This window comes from Siphateles boraxobius, unplaced genomic scaffold (genome assembly GCF_051911475.1).
Source record: "Siphateles boraxobius isolate OS27281-9 unplaced genomic scaffold, OSU_SipBor_1 16, whole genome shotgun sequence".
Classification (NCBI taxonomy): domain Eukaryota; kingdom Metazoa; phylum Chordata; class Actinopteri; order Cypriniformes; family Leuciscidae; genus Siphateles; species Siphateles boraxobius.
In genome coordinates this window covers 15,513,469-15,540,251 of record NW_027508766.1, presented here as the reverse complement: position 1 = coordinate 15,540,251, position 26,783 = coordinate 15,513,469, and the positions used below count along the sequence as shown (strand labels likewise).

Genomic DNA, 26,783 nt, shown 5'->3' with positions numbered 1-26,783 from the left:
CTGCGATCTATAATTCGCATCCTTTTCTTAATTAAAGCAGAAGGCATCAAATAAATTCAAAAGCTAATTAAACAGTTGAGTCAAAACACTGCAATTAAGAAAAGCAAATTAGCATTGCACGTGAGAACAATATTGGTGTTATTATAAGTAGGATTGAATATTTAGAATGCATCAGAATATGCGAGAGTGAAACAAGTTTTCACATGTGGAAAGTCTGTTTTAGTAAATTACTTAAATGCTTGTTTTCTCACAGTGGTTTTCCATGTTGGCTTTAAAGATCTAAATGAAAATGCACATTTTTCTCGAAACAAAAATGAACATATATCATGATATTTTCAGAATAGCTTTAAGGTGAACAAAAATGAATACAATGAAACCACAATAACATGCATTCCAATAATACATCAAACTAGGGGTGTAATGATACCCTTATGTCACGATTCGATACATATCACGATACTGAACTCACGATAGCCTACACAATATAATTGCGATACCAAGACATATGGTGAAAGATTAACAAAATATGGAGTTGATTAAAATGGTAAATTTGGTATTATATTAGGGTTGAAATGAATAGGCTTAGGCTTGGACTTGGGTAACCCAATACACAGGACGATGGTGACACCAGAATAACAATTTTCATGATTCTGAAGCTGAAAATACAGAATTATTTTAGACGAATATGCTTACACTCTGTCACTGACTAGATCTATTTAAAAAATATATAGGCTAGGCCACTTTTTACTGGTGACATAATACATTTGGCATTACCAGGACCCACAAATATTCCCCCATTTCATTAATACGTTATGAATTATACCCATACATTATATTCGACATTATATATAGTAGTTTAATGTAGTACTGACACTCTGTAAACTTGAATTTTTTTCCTCACACAGAAATTTTAATTTTGGGTAAACTATACACAGCACAGATTGTCACTATCCACGAAAAACATTATTGCATTTTTGAATTGCAATATATTGTGACACGAAATATTGTTACACCCCTAAAATAAACTATATAATGAGGGTAGTAGATATGAACTACTAGATAAATAACCAACTATTATACATGTCACATGTGTTGTGGAAAATGTTCTCTTCTTCTTTAAATCAGTATCAATAAGCAGCAAGTTCCCCTTGTGACAACATGTCCTATTCGGGATCCCAAAATAAATGGGTTAAATGAAACAATCAATTTCAAAAATCTCCTCACCCTCGAGCTGATAAATCTTCTACTAGCCCTTAGTAGAACAAAATAATCCAACAAAATCAACATCACAACGCCAGCTTTGCTGAGTTTATGGAGTAGATTGTGATATTAATGATTATTATGAAGTCATTTAGAAAAGCCTATTATGCATGGTCAGTTAAAGTCTCTGTTGTCAGTTGTCCCTTTATTAATATTCTGTCAGCTTTTCTTTCTCCAGCAACGCAGCTCAGAGGATTATGTCCATTAAAACGTATTCATACTAGAAACATGACCTAGTCCTTCCTTCCTGCAGATTCCTAAAATTAATTACAACTTCTTAAAATTTTGCCAAGCCTATAAAAACAAGTCTAGATTGTTAAACCAACCCGTAATTAAGCACTTCTCTTTTAGTCTGATTCTTTCTATTAATTTTTACTTCAGTGCCATACAGAACATTCATTATAATTCTATGCAAGTAAATTTGAATCTAATTATGGCTAAACCTCTTTCACAGCAGCCTCCATAAGTTAATGACTCCCTGATAAACAACAAAGGGAACAAACAAACCACTGCCAGATGGTGCAAAACAAGCGTAAAAAATGTTTTGGCTTGATAAAAGAAACATTTTATCTTTTGCAATTAAAGGAATCACAAGACGGGAAAACTGAAAACTTCCATCCAGGCCATTACCATTCGACAGTACATGATCTTCCTTACTCTAAAAGGGATAGTTCACCCAAAAATGAAAATTCTGCCATAATTTACTCAGCCTCACGTTGCTCCAACCCTACATGACTTTCGTATCTTCTGTGGAACATAAAAAAATAACATTTTGAACAATTTTTAAAAAGTTTTTTTCTGTATTATGAGGTGGGCTCTAAATCTTTCAAGCTTTAAAAAGGGAACAAACAGCATGAAATTAATCAACTTCACAGCTATATTAGTTTTCTGATGCGACAGTCTGATGAACAGATTGAAATGTAAGTTATTAATTACTTGCAAATTGAGTAACTGGTCAACACACCCATTTACAGACTAAAGATTTTTTTAGAACTAATACCAATACAGAGTATTGTATCCAAATGCAGACTGGATTTTTTTAATTAATCTTCCTCTCACAATACAAATGTTTTCTATTTTTATAACAACAGCAAGAGCAGAAGCAACAATATTAACAATAAATTGAGTGTTTTCAAATTACGAGGGAGTCTATCAAATTAGCATAATGCAATTGCTTTCAAACTACACTGTAAAAAATCTTTTTTTGGTAAGGTAAATACTACTGAAAAAAACAATGTAATTTACAAGAAAAAGTTAGTTCAGGCAAGAATTAAAAAAAACTAAGTAAATTCCATATCAGTACTTAATTCAAGCGAGTAGAAATGAAAGCGTAAATATCAACTCAATAAAATTAAGTAAAAATTACTCAACTTTTCTGATACTGGGGTTCCCATCATGCACTGGACCTTGCATAATTAATGAGGTTCATTTTTCACTGGTTTCCAGCAGTATTTACACTGTTTTATCATTGCTTTTGTTGTCAGGATTTAGTAACTTGCCATTTTGTGACATTTCGAGTAAATTTTATGCTCAAAATGACACATTCAAACACAAAAACGATCCATCAAATGTTACCGTCATTGTGTATTGTCTACCAAGTATTGAGGTCTTTGCATTTTCACATGATGTTTAACATCTGACATGATGAAGTATAAGTTACTTAGATACTCTAAGTAAAACACGTATTATAAATGACTGGTATAATTCAATAAAATTGTTTGAGTGAAATGTAATGCAAAGGAAATTTCAACTAAATCGATATTAATCAACCTTTTACTAGCCAAGTTAAAATTACTTATTTTCTTTGTTACTTTCACTTAACTAGGTTAAGTAAAGTTTACTTAATTTCATATTCCAAGTAAATTTTAACTTAAAGATTTCTAATTAAAGCTACTGATAAATATGTTTAGGTTTTTACTTGGCAAATTTTTGTAAATTTACTAGCATTTTCTGAGTGGAAAAAGTTGCCTAGCTTTTTTCAAGTAAATCCTACTCCAAATTTTTTTTCAGTGTAGTTTTGAAAGGTTTAGGTATGATTTATATTAGCCAAAGACTAATCTTTTTAATTAAGTAAAAATTCTCAAATATCGGTAAAACCAATTATCGTTCGATCTCTAAAGTACTATAGACTTCATCAAATATGGTACAAACCTGAAACGTGAACTCACGTCAAACTTCATTGGTTCTCGCAAAACACATTTTTGGTTTAACATTTCTTTAAAAAAAAAATTTGGGGGGCCTGGGGGGTTGGGGCGTTCTCACATCAGTTGCAAAGGTTGCATCTTGCTTCATGACAGCCTGCCCACTGCTCTGCCCTTCCCATGGATTTTACAGTCTCAGCTAACCTACTTTTACACTGACATTTAAATCACGTCAAAGCATTTAATTAGTGGTAACGGTGCTGCTGTGCTCCTATAAATCACTAAATCACTTTCAAAGCTGTCATGTAAATGGATAGCCGTCATTAAGTTCCACTCAGTGACGGTCTGAATATGACTATGGATAATATTACTAAAAGGTGTGTGAAAACATTCGCTGTGTTGACACAGGGACATGACCTCCGGTAATAAGTGTGAATGCTCACAGGGTTTGAATGAACAAAACAGCTTTGATTAAAAATCTTTGGAAATGAATGTATAAAATATTCGATCCAGCTCATGATCTTCATCATAACCACAGTCATCATTCTGTCCTCATTTGTTTTAAACTATTTGAACACTACCTTGGAACAGAGTTCCTCTGTGTTGGCCCTGAGAATACTGATGGAAAAACTTTTTAAATAAAAACTGACTCTGAAAGCTGTTTAATCATTTTCTTTGACTGTAGTGACAGAATTTTGCTGACTGGAAAGACCACACAAGACAAATAATACATGAGGAAAACTGGCCCAAGGCCACAACGGACTCAGAGTATTTGCAAAGTGCAGCTGCTTCACTTTCAAAATTTCATATGAGGCCACCAAACAAAACTCAACAAGCAGCTTAAAAATTAATACAATCCCAAACCCTATGCCGGCTACTCCCAGGAGAGTCTCAGGCAGCTCATTAAATATTCAGTTTAAAAACAGGTAAGATCTTTTCCTTTATTTTACCTAATAACCTGACTGCACAAAATCTGCTAATTGTTAATATGGATACATAAATATGTGAATGATTTATTATTAATATGCATTAAATAAAACTACTACAAGATATCTAGTGTAGAAAAACACATGCACATACCATACGATTTTCCAATGTTTTATTCTCACCAAGGCTGCATTTATTTGATCAAACATATACAAACAGTAATATCGTGAAATATTATAATTATATTTGTATAACTGAATGTATTTTAAAATGTAATTTATTCCTGTGATGGCAAAGCTGAATTTCAGCATCATTTCTCCAGTCACATGATCCTTCGGAAATCATTCCAATACGCTGATTTGATGTTCAAGAAACATTTCTTACTATTATTATAATGTTGAAAACTGTTAATATATATTTTTTGCAGCATTCTTTGATAGAATAGAAAGTGTAAAAAAAAAACATTTATTTGAAACAGAAATATTTTTTAACATTACAAATGTCTTTACTATCACTTTTGACCAATTTAATTTGCGGAATAAAATAATTTCTTTAAAAAATGTCTTACTTTGTATACTTAAATATACAAAATTTTTAATGGTAAGTGTATGCACCGTTTTAAAATGTTCTTTAATCGAATTTCAATCATCTTTTTCACACAAGAACAGCTTGAATTTGAACTTTGACATTTGTGTATGAAAATACTAGAATGTCAATGGAAATAAAAATCAAGTCTGTATAGAAACTAAACAGTACAAAGAGTTTAAATCAAATATCCCATTTTGGAGTATGGCTTTTTGACCATGTTTCTACACTTTGAGGTCATACATATTGTAGTTTTTGGTAAAAACACAAAAAAACTAAACAAATAACACTTACCAAATGCAAACATTTACAATTTACAGTCTCTCTATAGCGGTGCAGTGACGTCAGAATCCGGAAGTCCTATTATCCGCTGGTTCCTTATTTATTTATGTGTAAAATAAAGCCTGTGGTAAACATAACTTGACTATACTTTGACTTTTTGTTCTACAACGTAAATTACACACACCCATAGTGATAATGCAAATTATGTTCATTTTTGAAAACATACGTTTTTAATAAATAATAAGACAGATTGGTGTGAGTGTGTGCAGTGTACATTCATTGTAGAGCAAAAATGTCAAAGTATAGTCAAGTTATGTTTACCACAGACTTTATTTTACTCATAAATTGAAAAACCCCATAATAAAACCCATAGGAAAACCAGCGGCGAATTAGACTTCCGGGTTCTGACGTCATCCCTTAACCATTTGACCAAATATTTATATCATCTCCTACTCATGGGCAAAATGCCATCCAACAAAGACCTCTCTATAATGTGAATATCCTATTCAAAATACCACCTCACAATAGCATTTAGCAAATATGCTTAATATCCTAAATGAACCATAAACATATTTTTCTATATATCCTGCCCCAACCTCCTTTTTCAATACGAAATAATATTTTTATTTGTGAAGTAGATATAACATACAGGAGAACCCCCTAAGCGAGCTGACTAGAAAGGGCGTGATGTCCATTCAGAGAGAGCATTAATCAGAGTAAACCCATAATTTCGGCTTCTCCACTCATTTGCCTAGAAAGACCTACACCTGGGACCGGAGGCTTCACTCCGCTCACAAACAAGAGCTTATTTAAAACATGGGCAGCAACAGCCAGAAAAATACTAGAAAAAAAACAACAACAAAAAAAAAACATGGGCTGCCTCTTGGGAAATTCCGTTTAGGATCACCTTTGATCTCTTCTCTCAGTGTGCGGTGACAAATATCCATGTGTGCAATAGCAAATAACCTCTAAAATGTCTGTCTTCTAAAAACAGTCACCGTGATCTTGCCACTAGACATCTTACTGCACGATAGCATTGCAGATAAGCCCTGATGACTGACAGGAAACCATGATACATCTCAACCAGATACATGCCTTTTAGTCTTGTCAAAATTGTCTCTATATTGATACTTTGAAGTTGAGACATTAACCACACCCTTCCTTCGATTATGGCTACATAAAAACATGCATGCTGTGTTTCTCCCATTTTGACGGTGCTGCTGAATCAATGTGTGCTGTCAACTGACACAAAACAGCTGTCTGTTATTCCTCTAGATCCAAAGTAGTACATAAAAAAGCATCTTTAATAATAATACATCTGGATTATTCTTCAAGTGCTACAGCACAGTCTTTAGGTGAGATAAATGATCATCGCACTTTACATCCATTTAACCATTTTCTAAATCAATGAATTGATTCAAGTTTGGCAGTGTAGTTAAGTGAAACTCTAATTCTGCAATCTGCATACAGAGCATTTTGCAGTGAATGTTTAAAATCTAAATCTATACACATAATCAGTACCTACCTGATAATCTATAACCATGAAATTGTAATGTGCAAATCTGTAAATAATCTATATTGCAAATAACCTCTACATGAAGTATTTGATTTGAATCAGATTAACAAGTGCAACTGATCAGTCCTTGACACACTGAGGGACACACTATTCACATTACTGTATGCTCGTTCTTCTAGAACAGAGAAGATGGGCCGCCAACTGAGCCTGGATTCTCCCAAGGTCTTTTTTCTCCAATACTGTCACACCTAATGGTCTTTGGCTTGCTCAGTCAGGGCAATTAATATTCAAAGAATGTTATTGATCTGACACTATCAGATGAGAAAGCAAAAACTAAACAGAATTGAGCTGGAAAATGACAATGTTTGCTTTGGAAATCTTTTCATAACTGATGAACAACATTGCCACTGTTATTGAACTGAAGTGATTCAACACTGACTACGTTTACATGCAGACAATAACCTGTTCAAAACCGGGATATTAGCAATAACCCGGTCACTCACGGCCATGTAAACACCGGCAAAACCCCGAATATGCTAATATCCCGGATTTTAAAAACCGGGATATGATACCTGGGATACCCGGGTTATGATACCTGATACCCCTTTTCTAACCCGAATTTTTGGTCATGTAAACGCGTATCGGCATATCCCCATAATGATTTGTGTTCTGCATGTTCTATTCGCAAGGAATCTTAGTCTTTTGAGTAGAGGAACTTCTCAGCGCATACAAAAACCTGCATGCAGTATACCGGAAGTAAACATGGCGAGACGCAGCACAGCATACATTTGGAGCGAGGTCAGTACCAGCACCAAAAGCGCAAACAAAGGCAATCGCTATCTGCCCCGAACTATTCATTATCCGCGTGCTGCTGCTGTTGATGTTGTCTTTGGATACAGGAAGAAGAATCGGAAATGACGCATATTGCGTCTTAAGGCTAATTTATAATTATGTGTCGGACCTACGCCGGAGCCTCTACGCTATACACTACGCGTTGGTTTTAATTTATACTTCTGCGTCGTTGTCCGCGTTGACGCGCAATTACACATGCAGAGGGAACATGTGAAACCCGAGGGAGGGGTTCTAGCAGACCAATTACAGCGCTTGCGTCCGCGTAGAATTGACGCGTTGTTAAGTTTTTGGAGAGGTGCACGTCAGGGTACGCCGAAGGGTACGCGCGCTACACACAGCCTACGACGTAGCTACGGCGTAAGTTCGACAAAGAAGTATAAAGGCTAGATTTATACTTCTGCGTCGGACCTACGCCGGAGCCTCTACGCCGTAGACTACGCTTTGGTTTTAATTTATACTTCTGCGTCGTTGTCCGCGTTGACGCACGCAGAGGGAGCATGTGAAACCCGAGGGAGCGGTTTGAGCAGACCAATCACAGCGCTTGCGTCCGCGTAGAATTGACGCTTTGTTACATTTTTGGAGAGGTGCACGTCAGGGTACGCCGAAGGGTACGCGCGCTACACACAGCCTACGACGTAGCTACGGCGTAAGTTCGACAAAGAAGTATAAATTTGGGCTTGAAGGTTGTCCGTACGTCCAGACGCTAACCGTGCGTCGCCGTTTACATCGGGATATTGCAATTCCATGTAAACAGGAGTAACTCTCTCTGCTCACGCATGTAAACGGGTTATTCCTAATGTTTCAGAAACCCGAATAGTGACCTTAACCCGACCATAACCCGAAAATTGGCTGCATGTAAACGTAGTCACTGAATCTGACTAGTGACAGTACTGCCCTCTGTAGAGGTGCTTTGTTGTTTCTAAATTAAATTTGCTTGATAATTGATGATTTTTTGCAATTATTGACACTGTTACTGAAATGGAATTGAAACAACACTCAACTAAATTGAGCTGAATATTGACACTATTGTCTTCAGTTGCTATACAACTGAAATTTATGTTGTTTCATAACTGATTTGTTTTGCAACATTAACACTGTTATTTTATTATCTGTTTTATGATTGTGACTCTGCTTTCAAAATCTGTATTGTATAAAGCACTATATAAATAAATGATCAGTACACGAGCTATTTTTAGAGCAGGAACAATTCTGTAGATACCCGGTTGTTATGACAGGTATTAAAAATATCATAAGTAAGATACAACGGGGCTAAAGGCGCACCCGGGTAAAAGGCGCCTTTCATTTTATTTTCCTCTAAACCACTAGATAGCATAAAAACTTGCCGCAGCACTTTCCAAAACATCCGCTTTTCAAGATGCACGTGGAAATTAATATAAGATGTTTTTTACCATGATGTAGATTTAAGTAGCGAATGAGATTTGCTAAAATTATTATTATTATGGAATATATTTTGAAGGATTTTCAGTTTTGCTCAAGGAAATTGCAACGTTTTTTTTAATGACGGAAGAATATGTAAAAATATGGTATTTAAGGGTAAAAGGCGCCTGTCATGGGCGAAAGGCACAATAATTAACATGATAATAAACAGCCGGCTGAATTTTCCAATTGTCGACCTGACATGGTTAGATTCAGATGGTAAATATCACATATTAAGTTGGAACCATCATATTTAAAAATATATTAATCAAATCATATAATAAAATATAATTTATTGTTACTACTGTAAATCTATATTAAATTATTATGGGATCTCATTCAATGCTTTCAGAATCTTTACTTTAAAAATATATATATATATATTTTTGTTTCTGTATTTTTAAAAATGAACATTTTTATGACAGTATATTTACTGAACAAAAATTAATTCATTTATTTATCAAAAGAAAAAGAAAATAGTACAAACTTTGCTAAAGTGATTATTACCATTATTAAATTAGACATTACTCAAAACATTTTACCTAAAGTATTTCATATTTGTATAAATAATGTGTATTTTGCCCTCATACATTTATAAGATTTTTAAACAAAACAAACCACTTTATGATCTATTTTCACACAAAATCTGTTGCTCCATCAATGTTCAATAAAAAAAATAATAATAATAATAATATATATATATATATATATATATATTTATTTATTTATTTATTTATTTATTTATTTATTTTTTCTTTTCCAGCAATCATACAACATGGGAGAAGTGAAAAGCAAATTTTTCTTCAGGTGTGACTTTAGCAGTACCCTGTGGCAGTAACATGGTACTTTGATAAACTGTATATCAGGGCACTATATATCATGGTTAGTACTGAAATATTTACATAAGGTTCTTGGATGCAATTTGGAGTATCGTGGTACTTGTCCAAAATTATGGCAGTACCACAGTACTTTGATATAACGTGATATTTATGATACTTCAAGGTACTTATTTATAAAAAATATATATATAAAAAAAAAATTACACGAAAGCAACATACCAATGAAATGCTCATATTAGTAGGCTACTTTTTGTGCAAGTGTAAATACCCCAGGAGAGCAGTGCTCAGCACATTTTAATGTCCAGAACATAATCACACAGATAATCATTATTATATCACACAACAATAGCCATTTTTCACCTAACCAAGATGGTTTACAGCTGAGGAAAACACAGATGTCAAATCGTCTGGTGTTATTGCTGTTATTTGCTCAGTCATGGCTTAATACGTGAGAGGGCTTTACGAGTCTTCTGAGAACACTCCCATATCCACAGCTCCTCAAAACGAAGCATTTACACACATACCCCTTTGTCACTGAGCAACACTTATTGACTTTATGCACAATTCGCTATTATATGTTTGCAAAGGGCGGGTCATTACTGTTACCTACTCCATGCTCACTGACGTCCTCAAAAGCAGCGTACTGCGACATAAACCACGACAGTTTTTCTTTCTTTCATTAAAGGCATTAAAAGTAAACTAATCTGTCACAACTCATAAGACTCAAGCATTTTAAAAGTTTAATTAAAAAATACTGCTCAGCAATACCCACCAATCAAAACACCAATGCAATGCGTAAACTACGCGTTTTCGCATGCCTACCTGCATAGACAGCAGCAGCATCAGCATCACTCGGAGAGAGTAAAGGTGTGATATTGCGGATGGATGGAGATGGTTAGTATTGGATGGATTTGGCACATAACATGAATATGTGCAGCGACGACTAACGGAGGGCTTTCTTTATCAAGCGTGTGCAAGCCCTGTCCTTGTCATTTCGCCTTCTTCTCAGTCAGTTTTCACGCGACTGTTTGGCTCTCCCACCTGCACAGCATCCGACGCCGCGCAGTGAGTCTGCATCTAGGGCATGTATTTGGCAGGAAAGCAGGTTGGTAATGCCTACAGCGCAAGCGTATACAGAGGACGCCATTCAACAGCAGAGCACTATTTTTCAAAAACGCTGAACCTCTGTGGACCACAGAGATAGAAGGGATTGCGTTTACAATCACAGAGAGAGAGAGAGAGAGAGAGAGAGAGAGAGAGAGAGAGAGAGAGAGAGAGAGAGAGAATGTAGTGAGTCATCAGTTGTGGCACTTTAACGTCTGTAACGGAGATTATACGTGAAATCTTTGTTGGGCAGTGAGGCTGATTCATTTTCACACTCCTCCAACACAAACACTCTCATTTAGTGGTGTGTCGTTCGTAGCCTACACTGGTGTATTTAATCTATTAAAGACACCATGAAATCAAAACGCACAGTTCATTTTTTTTATGGAATTTCCAATATTTTAATTCATATGCCCATGAAATCACAATAAAGTCCACTGTCTCGGTCTCTTGTAACTACGTCTCTTCTCTGATGACGTGTTTACAGGCGCGAGGGCGGGACAATGTGCCGCACAAGTCCTGAAAAGTAAAGCCAAAGCATTTCGATCGTCCCTTGGTGGCTGCATGGCTCCAGTAAACCCCGCCCTCTCTATGTAATCGAATGGGACGCGAACCAAACTAAACAATCTTCATTACACTCTTTCTTTTATTTTAGCTAGTTCACATCACACAGATGTATCAAGTGTTTGTTTGTATGACAAATGACGTAGGCTAATCGGCAAAGACGATTAGCCTACGTCATTCGGAGCGGAGTCTGCGCAGATCCTGGTGCTCGGCATCAAGGTCCATTAATTTTGATACTCCCATACTGGCACTCCTGCAGACTCAATCGCAAGCACGTCATGAGGTTACACCACATTTTTATAGCATCAAATAATAACTTACAAACAAACACTTGATACATCTGTGTGATGTGAACTAGCTAAAATAAAAGAAAGAGTGTAATGAAAATTGTTTAGTTTGGTTCGGATGATAATTTTTTTAAACGAATAAGTTTAGTTTGTAAAACGAACGATTGTTTAGTTTGGTTCGGATGATCATTTTTTTAAACGAATGAGTGAATGATTAGTGATTCACTAATAAGACGCTCACTTGTTGCCACCTAGTGGTGTAATGATAACTTAGCCTTTATCTTTTTGGTGACTGGTATCTTCACTACAGGATTCGAGTCACGGGGATGAATCAAAACGAACAGCACTCAGTCATAAGCATCGATGCCGACCCACAAGCACAAGTTAGAAACTGTAGTGAAGCCATTGTTCTTCCCGGTAATGAGGATGTGATTGTTTGCAATACCGATTTCGTATTGAAAAACTATACCGAACTTCACAGTTTAGGCCCTCGCATTTCTTTTGTATTGTAGATTTGGTAACTCGGTGTAATGCAGTGCTTTCTCTCAATGAAACATCCTCCCTATAGTGTAAACAAACACTGTTCAACCTGTTATCAGCAGGGAAAGCGACATCGCAACAGGAACCTCATCAAATGAACCTCATTGAAGTACAATGATTTTTTTTTCATTACATGGTTCCTGTTTTACTTAGTAAAAAAACAACACACAGCTTCCGCGACAAACAATGATTAATTCATAAAGCGCGTAAAATTGTTCTCTCCCACCTGTGCGTTGACTGGTTTCCAGCGTTCTAACGGTCCTCCCGTTATGTGTCTGGATCCACCATCTTCATATCGCCTGCCTGCCTGCCTTTCGCTCAGTCTGTCTGTGGGCAAGCCCGACTCCTCCCATCAGAGACATATCAAACACTGCCTAATTTATCAATGAATGAGCTGCAGATCTCGGCAAAACATCAGGACAAGAGGTAGGGCCTACGTGTGCATGTAATGCTGCAGTCTTTAGAGTTCAGTTAGAAAACTTAAAGAACCAAATCGAATGAAAGCCCCTTCAGTGGTATGAAAATGAAACAAGTAGGCTACACTGGTCTCAAAATGCCTGTCCAGCCCTCCCACTCAAGAAAGCTATAATAGAGAATAAAAACAGGAAGCAACATTAATATTTAATATTTAGCCTACTACGGTGTTTTCTGTTTTTACTTCATATTGCTGTCAATTCAAATTAATATGCCGTTCAAAAGTTTGAGGTCAGTTGGCTAGCCAATGATTTATTTTATTTTTCTTAAAAATGGAAAAAAGACAAAAGTATTTGGTAGCCTGCGACATTGCAGGGTTTTTTCTTTTCATCAAAAAATCCTGGAAAAAAATATTACGATTTACACAAATATATTCAGCATCACAATTGTTATTAACATTGATATTAATAAATGTTCCACCAAATCAGCATATTTTATTGATTTCTGAAGGATCGCGTGACACTGAAGAATGCCATAATGACGCTGAAAATTCAGTTTACCTTCACAATAATAAATTACATTGTAAAATACATTCAAAGCAGTTCTTTTAAATGGTAATACTATTTCACAATATTATCCTACTGTTTTTACTTTATTTTGCTTAATTAAATGCCTTGGCAAGCCTAAGTCTTCTTTCAAAAACCATACCGACCCCAAACTTTTTGTATGTCCTAGAAGGTATTTGTTTAGACCCCATGACAGGTTCCCCCTTTATTTCCAAAATCCCCCGTGTAGTCGACTAAACACATGAAATGATTGTAAAAAATAACTTAACAAAATGGTCATGAATTCAAAATAATAGGAAATAAAAATGTTGTATGGACCTTTTCAGAGTAGCTTTATTTAATATGGTAGGCAACTGACAAAACAACTCAATGCGTTCAATACATTTTTTAATACAAATAAATATAAAATACATAATGGATGAGATGCTAGAAATATTGGTTATCGTGGCTGTAAAAACCTACAGTACCTTATCAGCTTATCAGACAACACACAAAGAAAATACAAAACCTTAGGCTACATTTTTTCTTTCTAAAGCTAATTGAACTCTGTGAACTCTATGTGTACCAGTAACTTAAGAACTTGGTTTATGCAAATGATATTGTACAACAATGGAAATTGATATAACACAACTGGAAATGCTTTGTGCATCCTCAATGTATAACCCACACCAATGTACACATCTTTAAAACCACTAAGGTTACTTAGGACCATTTCTGAAACTGCCAAGGAAGAGAAACATGTCAGGTGGGAAGCCCTGAACAGATATAAATACATAAATACTATTATCAACAATATAATTGGTAAGACTGTCCATTAAGGGTTTAAGATAGTAGGCAATACATTCGAAAATCACTAATAGCCTTATTACAAATAGCGAAATCTTAATTGCTGCGGGAGCCAAAAATCATTGTGATGTTTTCCCTCTCTGCAAGTATGGGCAATGTTAGAACAATAAAATGTAATCAAATACAACAATGTGATCCCAGTACAACAGTCCACACATAATGTGCATGCAAAATGATAACCACAGATCAGCATGACTCAATGACTATGGTTCAGGTAATGGCATTGCCAAATAATTGTATCTATAAAGTATGCAAACCTATAAGTGACCAAAAGATCTTTCAGAGCAAATATGATGGCATTTGTTGATTTAAAATGTAAATCCTTTCGTTTTAGACTGTACTTCCATATATGACTCTGTTAGGAGTTTGTCTTACACTTTAAGTTGTCTTTGTTACACTGCCATTATACATTTAAGTACTGAGTAATATTAATTAACTACATGTAATTACTATAGGGTAAGGGTTATTTGCATGTAATTATGATGTTAAAATCAATAATCTAAAACAAGCACCTGTGCCACACCTGTACTTATAGAGAGTGATACGCGATCAAAAGCTGTCAGTGTAGTTATACAGAGGAACGGTGTGGAGGAAAAGCTGGCTTTATTCTTGAGGTGACAGACATCTGGCAATTTTGCTGCTGCAGCGCAAAAATCTCAAAAAAAAAAAAAGTGTCAGGGTCCAAGGCATGCAGGAACAGAGAAAACCACTCTGAAATGGTCCTGGAGAGTCAGTCTAGAAATGTTATAACTCAAATACTTTCAGAATTCTAGCTCGTGTGCAACTGTGCAGGAAAAAAGAAGAGGAAGAAGAACAGTAATAGATTTTTATGAAGTGAAACTTAAGATCGAACTCTACAAGTCTTTTATAGATATGCTGAAAAACATGGTTTTGTAAAAGCTTTGCTAGAATGCTAAAAATTAATCACCTAACAAGAATAGTTTTGTACATGATAGGAAAAGGCATTGTCCTGATTTAAAAGCGATATATTATAAAGTCTATTCAGATTTTCACAACCTACTACAAGCTGTGAACGAGTTAAGTTGTCAATGCAAGACTGAGCCTGTGAAACTTCAAAGTTTATTACAAGTTTAATAATTACGGAGTAACAGTGAGTCAACCATAAGTGTCTAATAGCTTATTTGTTTTCATAATAAACCATTACGTAAGTAAAGCTCACAACATTTCACTTTTCATATTTGCATAAATATCCTTTATGTTCAAAATAGTGTTAAACAAAAAGCAGCATTTGTAAACCCAGGCCCTTCTCCCCAGTGCAGAGAATAAGCACCAATCTGCACCAAATGGGCTTGGACATGGCATCTTGTTGTTTTTTGCAGCCACGTTTGGGCCAAGCTGAGAAAGACTATTCCTACTTCTGCAATTCCCTTTCATCATGAAAACCCATGCATCTGCGAGACCAGCTGGATGAACTATAACCCAAAACTTGTGCTTAAATGTTGAGACTAGTCCAACGTGACAACGTCGCCTTTGTTTTTCTAATGAGTGAAGATGATGTGCTTCAGGAGCATTAATTAACATCCAAGAATCATCACACTGAACTTGCAATAGATATGTCATATAATACAAACTCCCCTGAATGAGGACAGCAGCTATAAATTCTGTCAATTTCATGTGCATTTATCTGTTTTTATTGACTTACTAACATTTTATATCAAATGGCTCCAAGAATCTTTAAATTCAATGATTGTGCTCACATTACTTATTGTAGCAAAACGTCAAGATATTGACTGAAATGTTCATGCTACAGTACAAAAGCTCAGGGACGAGCAGTAGAAAGGATTCAGAGCCAGTCTGCCCCCAATTAAACAAAAGTGGGAAACTGGGTCAGAATCACTTTGGGCTCTAAGTGTTCTTTTCAAGTCTGCACCACAGTGTGCGTTTAAGACTCCCGGCAGGAATCATAAAACTGCAGACAGCATGATGAGAGCATACTGTAATTGATTTGTGGTGGAAGACTTTAAACAACGCAAGACCAACAAAACTATATGAAAAAAACTCCAATTGTAGTTTCTGATAGAGAGAGAGAAAAAAAAGATTGTACATTGAAAACAGACCTGAGATATCCAGTACCTGAACTAAAGCAGCTGAAACAGACCATGCTTACACTGTTGAGACGGGTCATGGGTTTTCATCATGAGTGGAAATTTGCTCCGGCAGAGCATCTCTAACAAACCGGCCAAGGAGTCCAGTCGTTTTTTTAGAGAACCGGTGTGGGCGGCTGGAGCCAGAAATACATTGACCTATCACAGCTCTCCCACACTGTGGTGGACGGAGTGTTTCTCACGCTACTGACCTATGACAGAGTCCAGCCACTTTCTGTAGGAAATGGCAAAGCTGCTTTGCTCGGGGATCCTGCAGCCTGTGAGGATTCTAGAGACAAACGAGTGCTCGGAGGGAAGTCCGGGGTGGGGGAGCACGGGTCCCCGCTTTAGCCGCTTGGTGTCCTGCGTGTAGCTTCCATGTTTGCTCCCATCCAGAACACAGTCAACGTCCATGGCCTGGGAGGCGCTGCCGTCGTCACAGGGTTCCTCGCTGAGGAGGACATCGGTGTGGGTGAGGGGTGGAGACTGCGATCCTGCCCCCTGGACGTGCTCCCTCCGCCACTGATGCCATAGGTAAAAGATATGCCGCCTGTTGGAGAAGCCTGGTTTTGAGTTTGTTCAAAAACCACATGCCTGTTTACTATACACCAAAAAAGATCTTATCGTTATAGGTATGGTGGGTCACAGAGAAAATACAATGCTCAAAGTTAGAATAACAAAATAAATAGGCTTCTCAACCCTTAAAAAGGAGGAAAAAACATTTCTTTTGACTTTTGTTCCTGATGTCAAATTATGACATGCCCTCATCTTTAAAAAAAAACACACACAAAAAAAAAACAATCCAAAGTAAAAGACAATGCATCCCAGACTACATTACATACAGTTTGTGCAACAGAGATAAACATTGTGCCAACTAATATCTCATTGATGCGTTAAAGCACTTAATCACTGTTCTGATAAACACTACTTTTCCTTGTGGAACATGAAAATTTGGTGTGATTTTTTTTACAATCTGAATTCCTGAATTTTCCCTTATTTGATAACTGTTATTCTATAATATTTACAACTATTTTCACAAATGTTTACAAATCCAAAACTATTATAAAATAGAAAAAATTTATTTTGTCACATGCCATCATTTGCTATCCAGACTTGTAATTTAGTGCATGGGATATATGGACAACTTTAATGATAGTGCTTTTTAGAGCTGCTACCTAATTTTCAAATAATCCGTAGTCGACCAAAATTGTTATTAGTTGGTTAGTCGCAGAAAGAAAACTTGTGTCAAAGTCACGCAGTCCCTGAGGGACAAATCGTTATCTGCGGTTCCTTGTGGGAATTACAGTGTATCGGTCAGGAAATCCAAACGTTCACCTTTCCATCCATCAACCTCAAATATGGCTAAGGCCTATCATTTGAAACATGTAAGTAACTTGGCTGCTCGTGCTCACTCTAACATTAACCTAAATAAATGTGCGCTATTATTAGGTGCATATCCAAGTGTTTGTGTGAGAATGTGGAAGCTAAAGTATAGCGCGCTTACACCGGCGCGATCAATAGCATTTTTCCTGATAACAGCAGAAACAACTTAAATACTGTCATTTTTGGTCATTCAGAGAAGAGTGAAACATCATTTAAAAAAGTTTTATTTGTGCAAACTCACAATAACAAGAAAACATAGTGCCCTTGTAAAATAAAAAAACAAACAAACAGGATGCGCTTTATGCCGTCTCGGTCTCTGTGAACTGGAGCACGTTAGTGTAAACTTGCCTCAGAGACGTGAGAAATATATCTATTGAGAGTGAGGAGTTGTCGTCATTGTACAGAGCCCCTCCCCTCTCCGCCATGTTGGCAGGATTACCGCGGCAAAACAATGAAAACATGATTGTTTACGTGTGTTGTTAACTCGGTAGTAGAGGAGATTCTCGCAATTCCGCACTGTTTTACCATGCCTGGACGTCACTGCTGCGTTAAAAACTGCTCCAGTACCTCACACGATACATACGGAAAACATAGGAACAATGGAATACAGTTTTTTAGGTTACCGAAATGGACAGAGCATCAGGGAAAGAAAGTCTCTGACCTGACGAGACGCTGGATTGCTTGGTTGGCTGATGCCTTTGATAAGATTGTCTGCTGTGCCTTAACGAACATGTGCAAAAGTGTTGTTTGAGTGCCTTGTTCATTACTTTTTTATTTCTTTGAAATAAATGCTTGAAACAACTTGATATGGCTTAACAATATTTATTGAGAACTGAATATATATTTTTTGGACAACATAAGTAATAATAATAATAGGCCTACTGTTATTAGTGCAAAAGAACAAATATCTTGATGCTACTTCTCCAAATACCGCTGTTTTGCGCTTGGTGTGAGCTTGTTCCTGTAAGGTCCCTTTTCTTTCGCCTTATCTTTTTGCATTGCTTTACTTTCTTCCTTTTTTCCCCTCATATTCTTAGATCCGTCTCTGTCCCGCCAAAATAATAAATGCGTGAAAATAATAAATGCGCGAAAATTAAAGAGCTCTGGAATGTTTAGTAGCGCCTCTGTGAAGTTCTGAAGGCGTTGCCCCTGGCAACCGATAGTATCTCCTACCATCATGGCCGACAGGCTCAGACCCCGCCCAAATCGGCACGTGACTCCTCACTCTCAATAGAAAGATTGAAATGTCAAGCGATTGCCAACCAATTCCAGTGAAAAATAATTATTTTCAGATTATGTAATTTGTATGAAACATGCATACAAGGCGCATCCACTACTGTGGATATGATAAGTCTGTATTGTCCGAAAATACAGAAAACATTATCAGTATGTTTTTTTTTTTTCACGACACATTCAAAATCATTACTTATGCCGGTGCGCTGTGGCAAGCTTTATGTGTGCGCTTGAGTGCTGATTAGGCTATGTGTTATATATAGTCAATTAAAGGCTCACTTATTATGATTTATATGGCTTATTAATATACACATGCAATTAGTCGAATAATTGCTTAAATTAATGACTACTAGTCGACTAGAAAAATCTTTTATTTTTTTATTAATTCCTCGTGTTTCGTAATGTTTAAGCATTAAGTGGTGTGAAATGTTGCACAAACAATAATCTCACCTCTTCAAACTAACAGCAGACCTGTAAATGAAATATATCTGTTGCTATGATGCACTTTAGGAGGAAAAACAAAAGCTAAAGGTATATAAACACCATTCTCTGAGCAGCTGCTCCTTGCATCAGCCACGAGGGACGAGGCTAGGAAGGGGAAAAACTAAAAGAGCTAGAAACAGAGATCTAGCAAACTGCTTGCCTCTCCCTCTGTGAGCTACAACTCTGCAGCAAAGACCATTCATCATTTTATAACAGTGAGCCATAAACATCAGGCCAGACCAGCTGAGGGCCAAGGACAGACTTCTGGCAAACAAAGTCACTATATTCACAGTGAGACACACTGAGTTTGCACAGTCTGAGTTTGCCTTACTCCGTGACTACCATCGGCACAGCAAGACCTGGCGATCTGTTACTGGCTTCAAATACTCTGTCTGATCACTCTCACCTGTGGCACCACAGCGTCTCGTGGCCTGGATATGACTCGATGAGATCAGCGCAGAGCTCCATCTCCTGATGGAAGAGCTGAGGGATGGCGTCATTCCGGTGGTTGTCATCAGACGCTCCCGCAGTGCTCTCTCCGTTCGGCTGCTGTGTGGGGTGGAGGTCCCTCTCTCCAGCCTGGCTCAGCTCTCTGGACAGAGCTTTGAGCAGGTGCTGACGGTAGTGGAAGCCGCTGTGATCTGACACGTGCATGGACACCCAGAGTCGGGTGGAGGACAGCTCATCATGCAGAACCTGGAGTACAAAGTCAAAGAGTATTATCTTTATTTAACGTAATCATGCTTCAGGTTGTTACAGCAGAATTTTATGTTTTTGTTCAGTTGCCAAGTTGCCTTCATTTATATAGCGCTTTTAACAATATAGATTGTTTCAAAGCAGCTTTACCGTGATAATCGGACAGTAAAGTAACAGAAATTGTTTTGGCTATACAGGAGCTCTAGAATAAAGTTATTGTCCAGCTAAAGTTAGTTTTGATTGATTCACTTCCGTTGCAAAGATCATTAGTTATTAACTTAGGGGTCGCTTGCACGAAGTAATTTTAAGTAAAAACAGAAGACTGTGAATGCGTTCTGGGCACTCATTTGCACGACAACAGTGTTTGGTGGCTCGAGAACGCAAACTTTGAAATAGGTTCCATGGTGCAAGTTTTGAAAAAGTTTGAAAAACGTTATCATCTCAGTGTAAACTTTAAAAACATGAATGAAAACAATGACACCGTGTTCATGCATATTATGTGTATAGTCTATAGGTAGGTGCATTTGAATATATGTGCACAGGCACGTAGTCTTTCTTTAAGTTGTAAGATCTATGGATGTCGACATATCAATTTATTCAAAAACCTAAAAAATGTTATGCAAAAATACAGTATGCATAGTAATTACTGCACATCATTAAAATGTGCAAAAATTCTAAAAGGCAAAAGTGTGTCATTTCTGTAACACTACTAGAATTGAGGATGTACCGATATTACATTTCTGTCCAGCAACAAGCCATTTTTTTTTAAGTTACAACAAATAACCGATAAATGGCTGATATAAAATATATACAATTTTGTCTAAATAAATAAATAAATAAATAAAGAAATAATTAAGCTAACTGAATCAATCATTTTAAATGCTACAAGGGAATTTATGCACAAGACATAATGAATATTCATTTTGAGATTGGCTAAATGTTACATTTAAGTGATGTTAAACCTTGTATGCTAATAAAGATTAGCTTTAAGTGAGTGTTAGATGACAGAAAGGGTGATCTAAAAATAAAAATAAAGGACCCGAGCATGCACAATTAAACATCCAATATAAGCCGATAACAGAGAAAGCATTTTAAAACCACAGACGTTATTTCACCGTGATTTCATTTAGATTGTAAACTCAGTAAAGAACATACTACAGAGATCTAGGATGGAAATTTAGACTAAGGAAAATAGTAGCAAACAAGACATGCAGAAATGTAAGATGACAGCTGCATAACCCAATTATCCTGAAATAGCATATGAACTGCTCAGACTGGTTCAAGTCTGTTTAGTCCTGGATCATTAAATCTACAGGCTCAATCCTTTTTATACGAGGGCCTTTTGCTGGGATTGAGCCCCATAACATTTGCCTAATTTCGTATCCAATTAAGATTAAGCACACATCAAAGGTCTGGCACTTAGTGACCCCCTAAGAGCCAATAAGCTGTCCTGTCTAACATCACTCAGCTCTTTCTGGAAAAAATAAACAAAGCTAAAAAGACAGAAAACTTATTCTGTAATCAGGTCTCTTCCCAAGTTAATTCAAGTGGAGAAGAAAGGTATCAAGATCATCAAAGGCTCAGGTATGTTTATCAACCTCATAAATAACCATCTCATGTTGCTTTCCTTGTAACACAACTGATGATGTGCCAGTGTGATCCATCATTCTTTAAAGTAATGCAAGACAAACCTAATCTTTGAGACGTACGCAAACAAAGCAACATCTAACAGACACACGTTTTCAGTCATTATGATGAATTACACGGACGTGGAAGCAGTGGACTGAGACGGCCTACCTTCAGATTGCCTTTTGCCATGTTTTGCAATACCCAGATGCGATGGGACCAGGCATTGTAGTTGCTGGGGTAACGGCCAGCTGCATCTGCACAGACCTTCATCTCCTCCTGCAAGGCTCTCTGCAGTCGCTCACACCGTCTCCTGCTCACAGCGTCTCCTCTGGGTTCAGCCTGATCCTTCAGTTCTTGTCCAGAGCCCTCGTTCTGTAGCCGCTGCAAAACCCAGCGCCTGTGTCCACAACACAAACAAATTCAGAAAACTGATCATGTCTGGATGCACAAGAAATTTAACACACTTATGGTTTTATTTATGAGAGAGCAAAAATCTAAAATTATAAAAAATGTATTCTTTCATAACAGTTTTATATTGGCCCAGATTGTCGGTGCCGATAGCCTCGTGGGCAGCGCTAACATATAGCGCTGTTGCGGTTCGGGCGACCAGAGTTCAAATCCCGGCTTGTGGACCTTTCCCGATCCCGTTCCCCCTCTCGATCCCACCCCGCTTCCTGTCCACTATATACTATCCTATCACAATAAAGGCAAAAATCACCAAAAAAAAAAAAATTATTGTATTAGCCCATATTATCTCAGCACCCTAAATATCTGACGACAATATCATCTGCAGACAATAACCTGATCCAATCTGAATTCAAGAACTTATTTGCTAAATATCTGACAGATTCAACGTGTCTTGCAGGTACAAATCATTTCTTAGTCTTGTCAGTTGCACAAGCTACGGGTGTTTAATAGTGTTCGAGGGACCCAAGTAAAATGGTTTGACCTTGCAGTAGTGATGAAATTCTGCTTCAGACAGTGCCATTGTTGACATGTTGCAAGAGGTCTGCAACTGCAGCCGGTTTTATTTCATGGTCGCCTGGACACTGCTTTCGTTTCAGCCAGTTTGAGAGCATGGTCTGTTCCATACAAATTCACCTACATGAAAGCAAGGCACATTTTCCGGTACACCACATCAAACTATTCCATTATTAATTTCTTAATGCCCAATTTTTTATTCGTTTTTTTTTTATACATCACTATTTGAAAATTCAGACTCATCTAATTGAATGGTGAACTAAAAGTACTGTGAAAAAATAGGACACTTGAACGATGCAGAACGCAGCACTTCTATAAAGTGTCATTTAATATTTTAAAAGACCTCATTTAACTGTATGGGAGAGTCACACAATAAACCCTCAATGCACCAAAGCAGGGGCCTTCACTGAATTTCATTTTTATGTTACATTTATTCATAGTAACAAAAAAAGGATATTGATTTGTTTATTTAAGATATACATGCCCAAACATTTTATTATGAAAAAACAAATCAAACTTGATTGAGGGCTGTGGGCCGAATGTAAAATTGCACTATATCCAATTATATTATTAAAAAAACAACTAAAAAAAACAAATATATATATGGGTATATTATCTACAAAATGATGCAAAATAAAGACCCGCTTTCCCTTTTTTTTAGCCATCTTGTGACATGACATTGTGGGCCCCCATTTTTACAAAATGTAATACAAGTCTCAGGTGTCCCCAAAATGTGTCTGTGAAGTTTCAGCCTAAAAATATCCCACAGATAATTTATTATACCATCTTGTATCAAATGCCCATTTTTTTGTGGTAGGAAATAGGCTACATGTTGTTTTTGTGCATGTAAAGTACAGCTCGTACCTCAGATACTCTGCTAAAAACTAAAACATCTATTTGGTTTTGATTATCATCTCTATCGCGGTCACGCTAACGTGACATTCATCATGAAAGTTTATTATCTGTATGCATTTTAAAGCCATTTCAGTCTAAACTTCTGATAGCCTATATGATTTTATAAGCGCTCGCATGTGTAAATTAGATCTGAGTATTAAAGTGAAAGCAGCGTAATATACAGTAACCTGTATAGTATACAATACTATATGTTAAAATGAATCAAACAACAAAAGAAAAACAGAAAATCATTGACAGCTCTTGATTGAATTAACTTTAGTAGCTTTAATAAGAACAAATTTCTTAACAGAATGCTGCTGTTAAAGGCTCTGGCGAGGACATAAACATGGCGAACTACTAGTACAGCTCACTCAGGACGAGGTCTATGCTAATATGTGACATCACAAAAGCTAGAATCTGCAATTAGCTTGATCTGAGACACTGCTTATATTTATGGGGATTAAAAAAAAAAGTGGGTGGATTTTTACCATTACAGGGCGGTTGTCCACACACACTGCCGACACACATTTATGTTCAAACACCATGTGAAAGTGAATTTTGCATAATAGGTCCCCTTTAAGATACATTTAATTCATGCCTACATTTTTTTAAAATCCTCTAACCTGTGTATCCATGTCTCTGGGCTTTTAGGATGCTTAGATAGTGCTAGTTTTCCGAGGTAAAGGTCCTTTTCTGGGTTTAACACGCCACACTGCAGGAGCTCTTTCCTACAAAACATAAAAGTTCATCAATGCCCAGATGAATTCACAAAGATATGCAAAATCAAAACAACCACAAAAAAACCTCCAAAAACAGTACAGCACCACCTCCTGGAGGATATGTTTCTTCCATGCAACATTAGCTTAAAGACATTCAGCCAACTTTTTATGTAAAAATCCAAGACAAGTAAAGAATACTAAAGCTGCTTTCTTAAACCAGGCATGGATTGAATATCCATAGAGTGTTTCCTGTACAAAACTAAATGTTAGCAAAAGCAGTGAATTTGTGGAAATAATTGCTCCCCATCTCTGAAATTATGAAAAAGTGACATTTAGAGTTCAATGTAGCAGCAGCCTTTTGATGTCTTTTAATGTCCCAAATTAGACAACTTTCTAAAGATAGCAACAATGACACATTAAGCGCAATAAAATGACACTGAATCCTGACATCAAAGGGAAGAAAGAGAGAATTTCTAAAATAAATAAATGCCATAGATGTACATACGATCATTAAGAAAAGAAATTGAAAGGTTTTCAGGTAACAATCATGAAATACAATGAAAAAGTACCTGACATTCCACGCAGTGGTAAAATCTGGGTTTAATAGAAGCAATGTGCAGGTTATATCTACCAGTGCTTGAAGAGAAGGAGAGAGAAATCATTTTTTTCAGTCTGAACTGTTGTAGGAACAGTCATCTTTAGATAAAGACTTATGCTGCCTTCACGTGCAATCGGAATTATAATAAATACTAGTTTGCTAGTTAAAAAATTGGACATGAACGCCCTCTCAAGTCAAAATTTGAATGCTATGAGTTCAAAATCACAACTTCAGAAGTGGGAAGTAGGAAATTTCCGATAGCACGAGAAGGCAGCATAAGGTCACGGCAATGTGAGCCGGCTGAACAATCTAACACAATAAACCTTCGTCCCTACCTTCCCGGTCGAGCCACTGCTTTCTCTGCCTGTAGAGCAGGAGTTTATTATGCACATAGGGCAGCAGAAACTTGACACACCAGCTCTCCACTCCCAGCTTATTCTCCACCAGGACGATGGGGCTTCTGTTGTATCGGGCTTCAGGGCACGGAATGAGGCCGATTTCATCACTGTGAACACATTTTAAAAGATAAAAAGCAGAACAAGTCACAGGGCTATTTTAAGAAACTCTGCTGAATAATAAGGAGCTGAAGGCAAATGGCAATGCATAAAACATCTCAGCTGACACCGAGTCATTACAGATGTATCTCTCTGGCAGAGATACAAGAGTGTCATAAGAGAAGAGTGAGAAAACCACTGGGACAGGGCATTGACCTTCAAATATGGAACACACAGGAAAATAACAATTGCACTTAAGGCAACATTTAAAAAGACAGGCAATCAAGATGTGTTTCATATGTGGACGAAAGTGATGTGTTTTGGATAGATGAGAGAGGCACAATGTTGAAACCATTGAATCTCTCACTCCAAATACCAGATAAAAAACAGACATGGACAATTATTGAGAAAGATGATAATAAATGTAACATGAAATGTTTTAAAGTTCGTCACTTCCTCTAGTAACTGACAAGGGAGTAAGTTAACTGATAGAAGCACCCACAGCTATAACATGACAAGCATGCACACTTTTACTTCGCGATTCACTCAGAAAAACTTTCGGCGTTTGCACGGAGCAGTAAAACAGATAACCCAGATAACATATCATACGAGCTGGTCTAAAAGCGAGGGTCGGTGAGCTCTAGCTGCTGCTGGCCTGTGCCGGGCACCAGCGGGTTAGAGCTGGTTAGTAGGCTAGAGCCAGTTAGCCAGCCACTGTGCCTGCGCAAGTTACACGGGCTGCTGCACTATGTTCTCCCTGCGGCTGAGCGCGAGGGTCTGAATCACTGGAAGGATTAAACTAGACGATCGCGTGATAAACAACGACGAGAGTTCACATACGTACATGTTCGGGTTTCTTTTAAAGGCGTTATTGATATCTTTCACAACTCTCTGGACCAAGACATCCACCTCCTCTTCAGACTCAGCCATTTTCAGAGCCCGAGTGACGTCAACGCGGGTGACTCAACCTCATCCGGGACATTTTCCAGTCATCCAGTAAAACATGTGCTGGAAGGATATTGATTACTCTTGAAATTTCTGTAAAGGGGAAAAGTAAACTATTTTTCATTTATTTTTCCATTGCATAATGCATAGTACATACAATATTGGATTGATGTGGAGCATTTAATTAAGAAAAATTGAACACATAAGGCGTAGGCTAGCCTACTTCATACAATTGTTAATATAAATGGGGAAGTTTCACACTCATACAATAAAATGGTCTGACTCCAAACCAAACTTTTCTTGATTAGAAAATAATTTAAGCTTTATTGTTCCGTTTTGTGTAATTGCCCAAGTAAAAGGGCAATTAGTTATAACATTGTAAGCAGGTATGAATCGATGTTGTAAGTAGCATCCTTTTCCCTTTGTCTGTTATAATTTTGTTCTTTTCCTCTGGCACTTTTTT

At 37.0% G+C, this 26,783-nt stretch overlaps 2 protein-coding genes across 4 annotated transcripts in view; both read right to left on the bottom strand.

Moving 5' to 3' along the window:
* The window catches only part of apba1a (amyloid beta (A4) precursor protein-binding, family A, member 1a), a 56,183-nt gene extending 43,375 nt beyond the window's left edge, over positions 1-12,808 (bottom strand). For 2 of the 3 annotated variants that reach the window (XM_077231721.1, XM_077231723.1), the window contains exon 1: positions 12,561-12,808. The gene's annotated coding sequence lies outside the window, so the exon portion shown is untranslated. Of the gene's footprint in view, positions 1-10,661; positions 10,964-12,560 lie in introns of those variants that run through there. The other variant, XM_077231722.1, reaches the window with a different exon arrangement.
* An 821-nt stretch (positions 12,809-13,629) lies between these two features.
* ptar1 (protein prenyltransferase alpha subunit repeat containing 1) lies at positions 13,630-26,413 on the bottom strand. The gene is made up of 7 exons (XM_077231720.1): positions 26,220-26,413; positions 25,217-25,386; positions 24,853-24,919; positions 24,188-24,292; positions 21,858-22,086; positions 19,771-20,060; positions 13,630-16,815 (listed from the first exon to the last, which is right to left on the bottom strand). Exons 1-7 carry the CDS (start codon positions 26,303-26,305, stop codon positions 16,470-16,472), a joined length of 1,293 nt encoding a protein of 430 aa, XP_077087835.1. The 5' UTR covers positions 26,306-26,413; the 3' UTR covers positions 13,630-16,469.
* Positions 26,414-26,783: the final 370 nt, after the last annotated feature.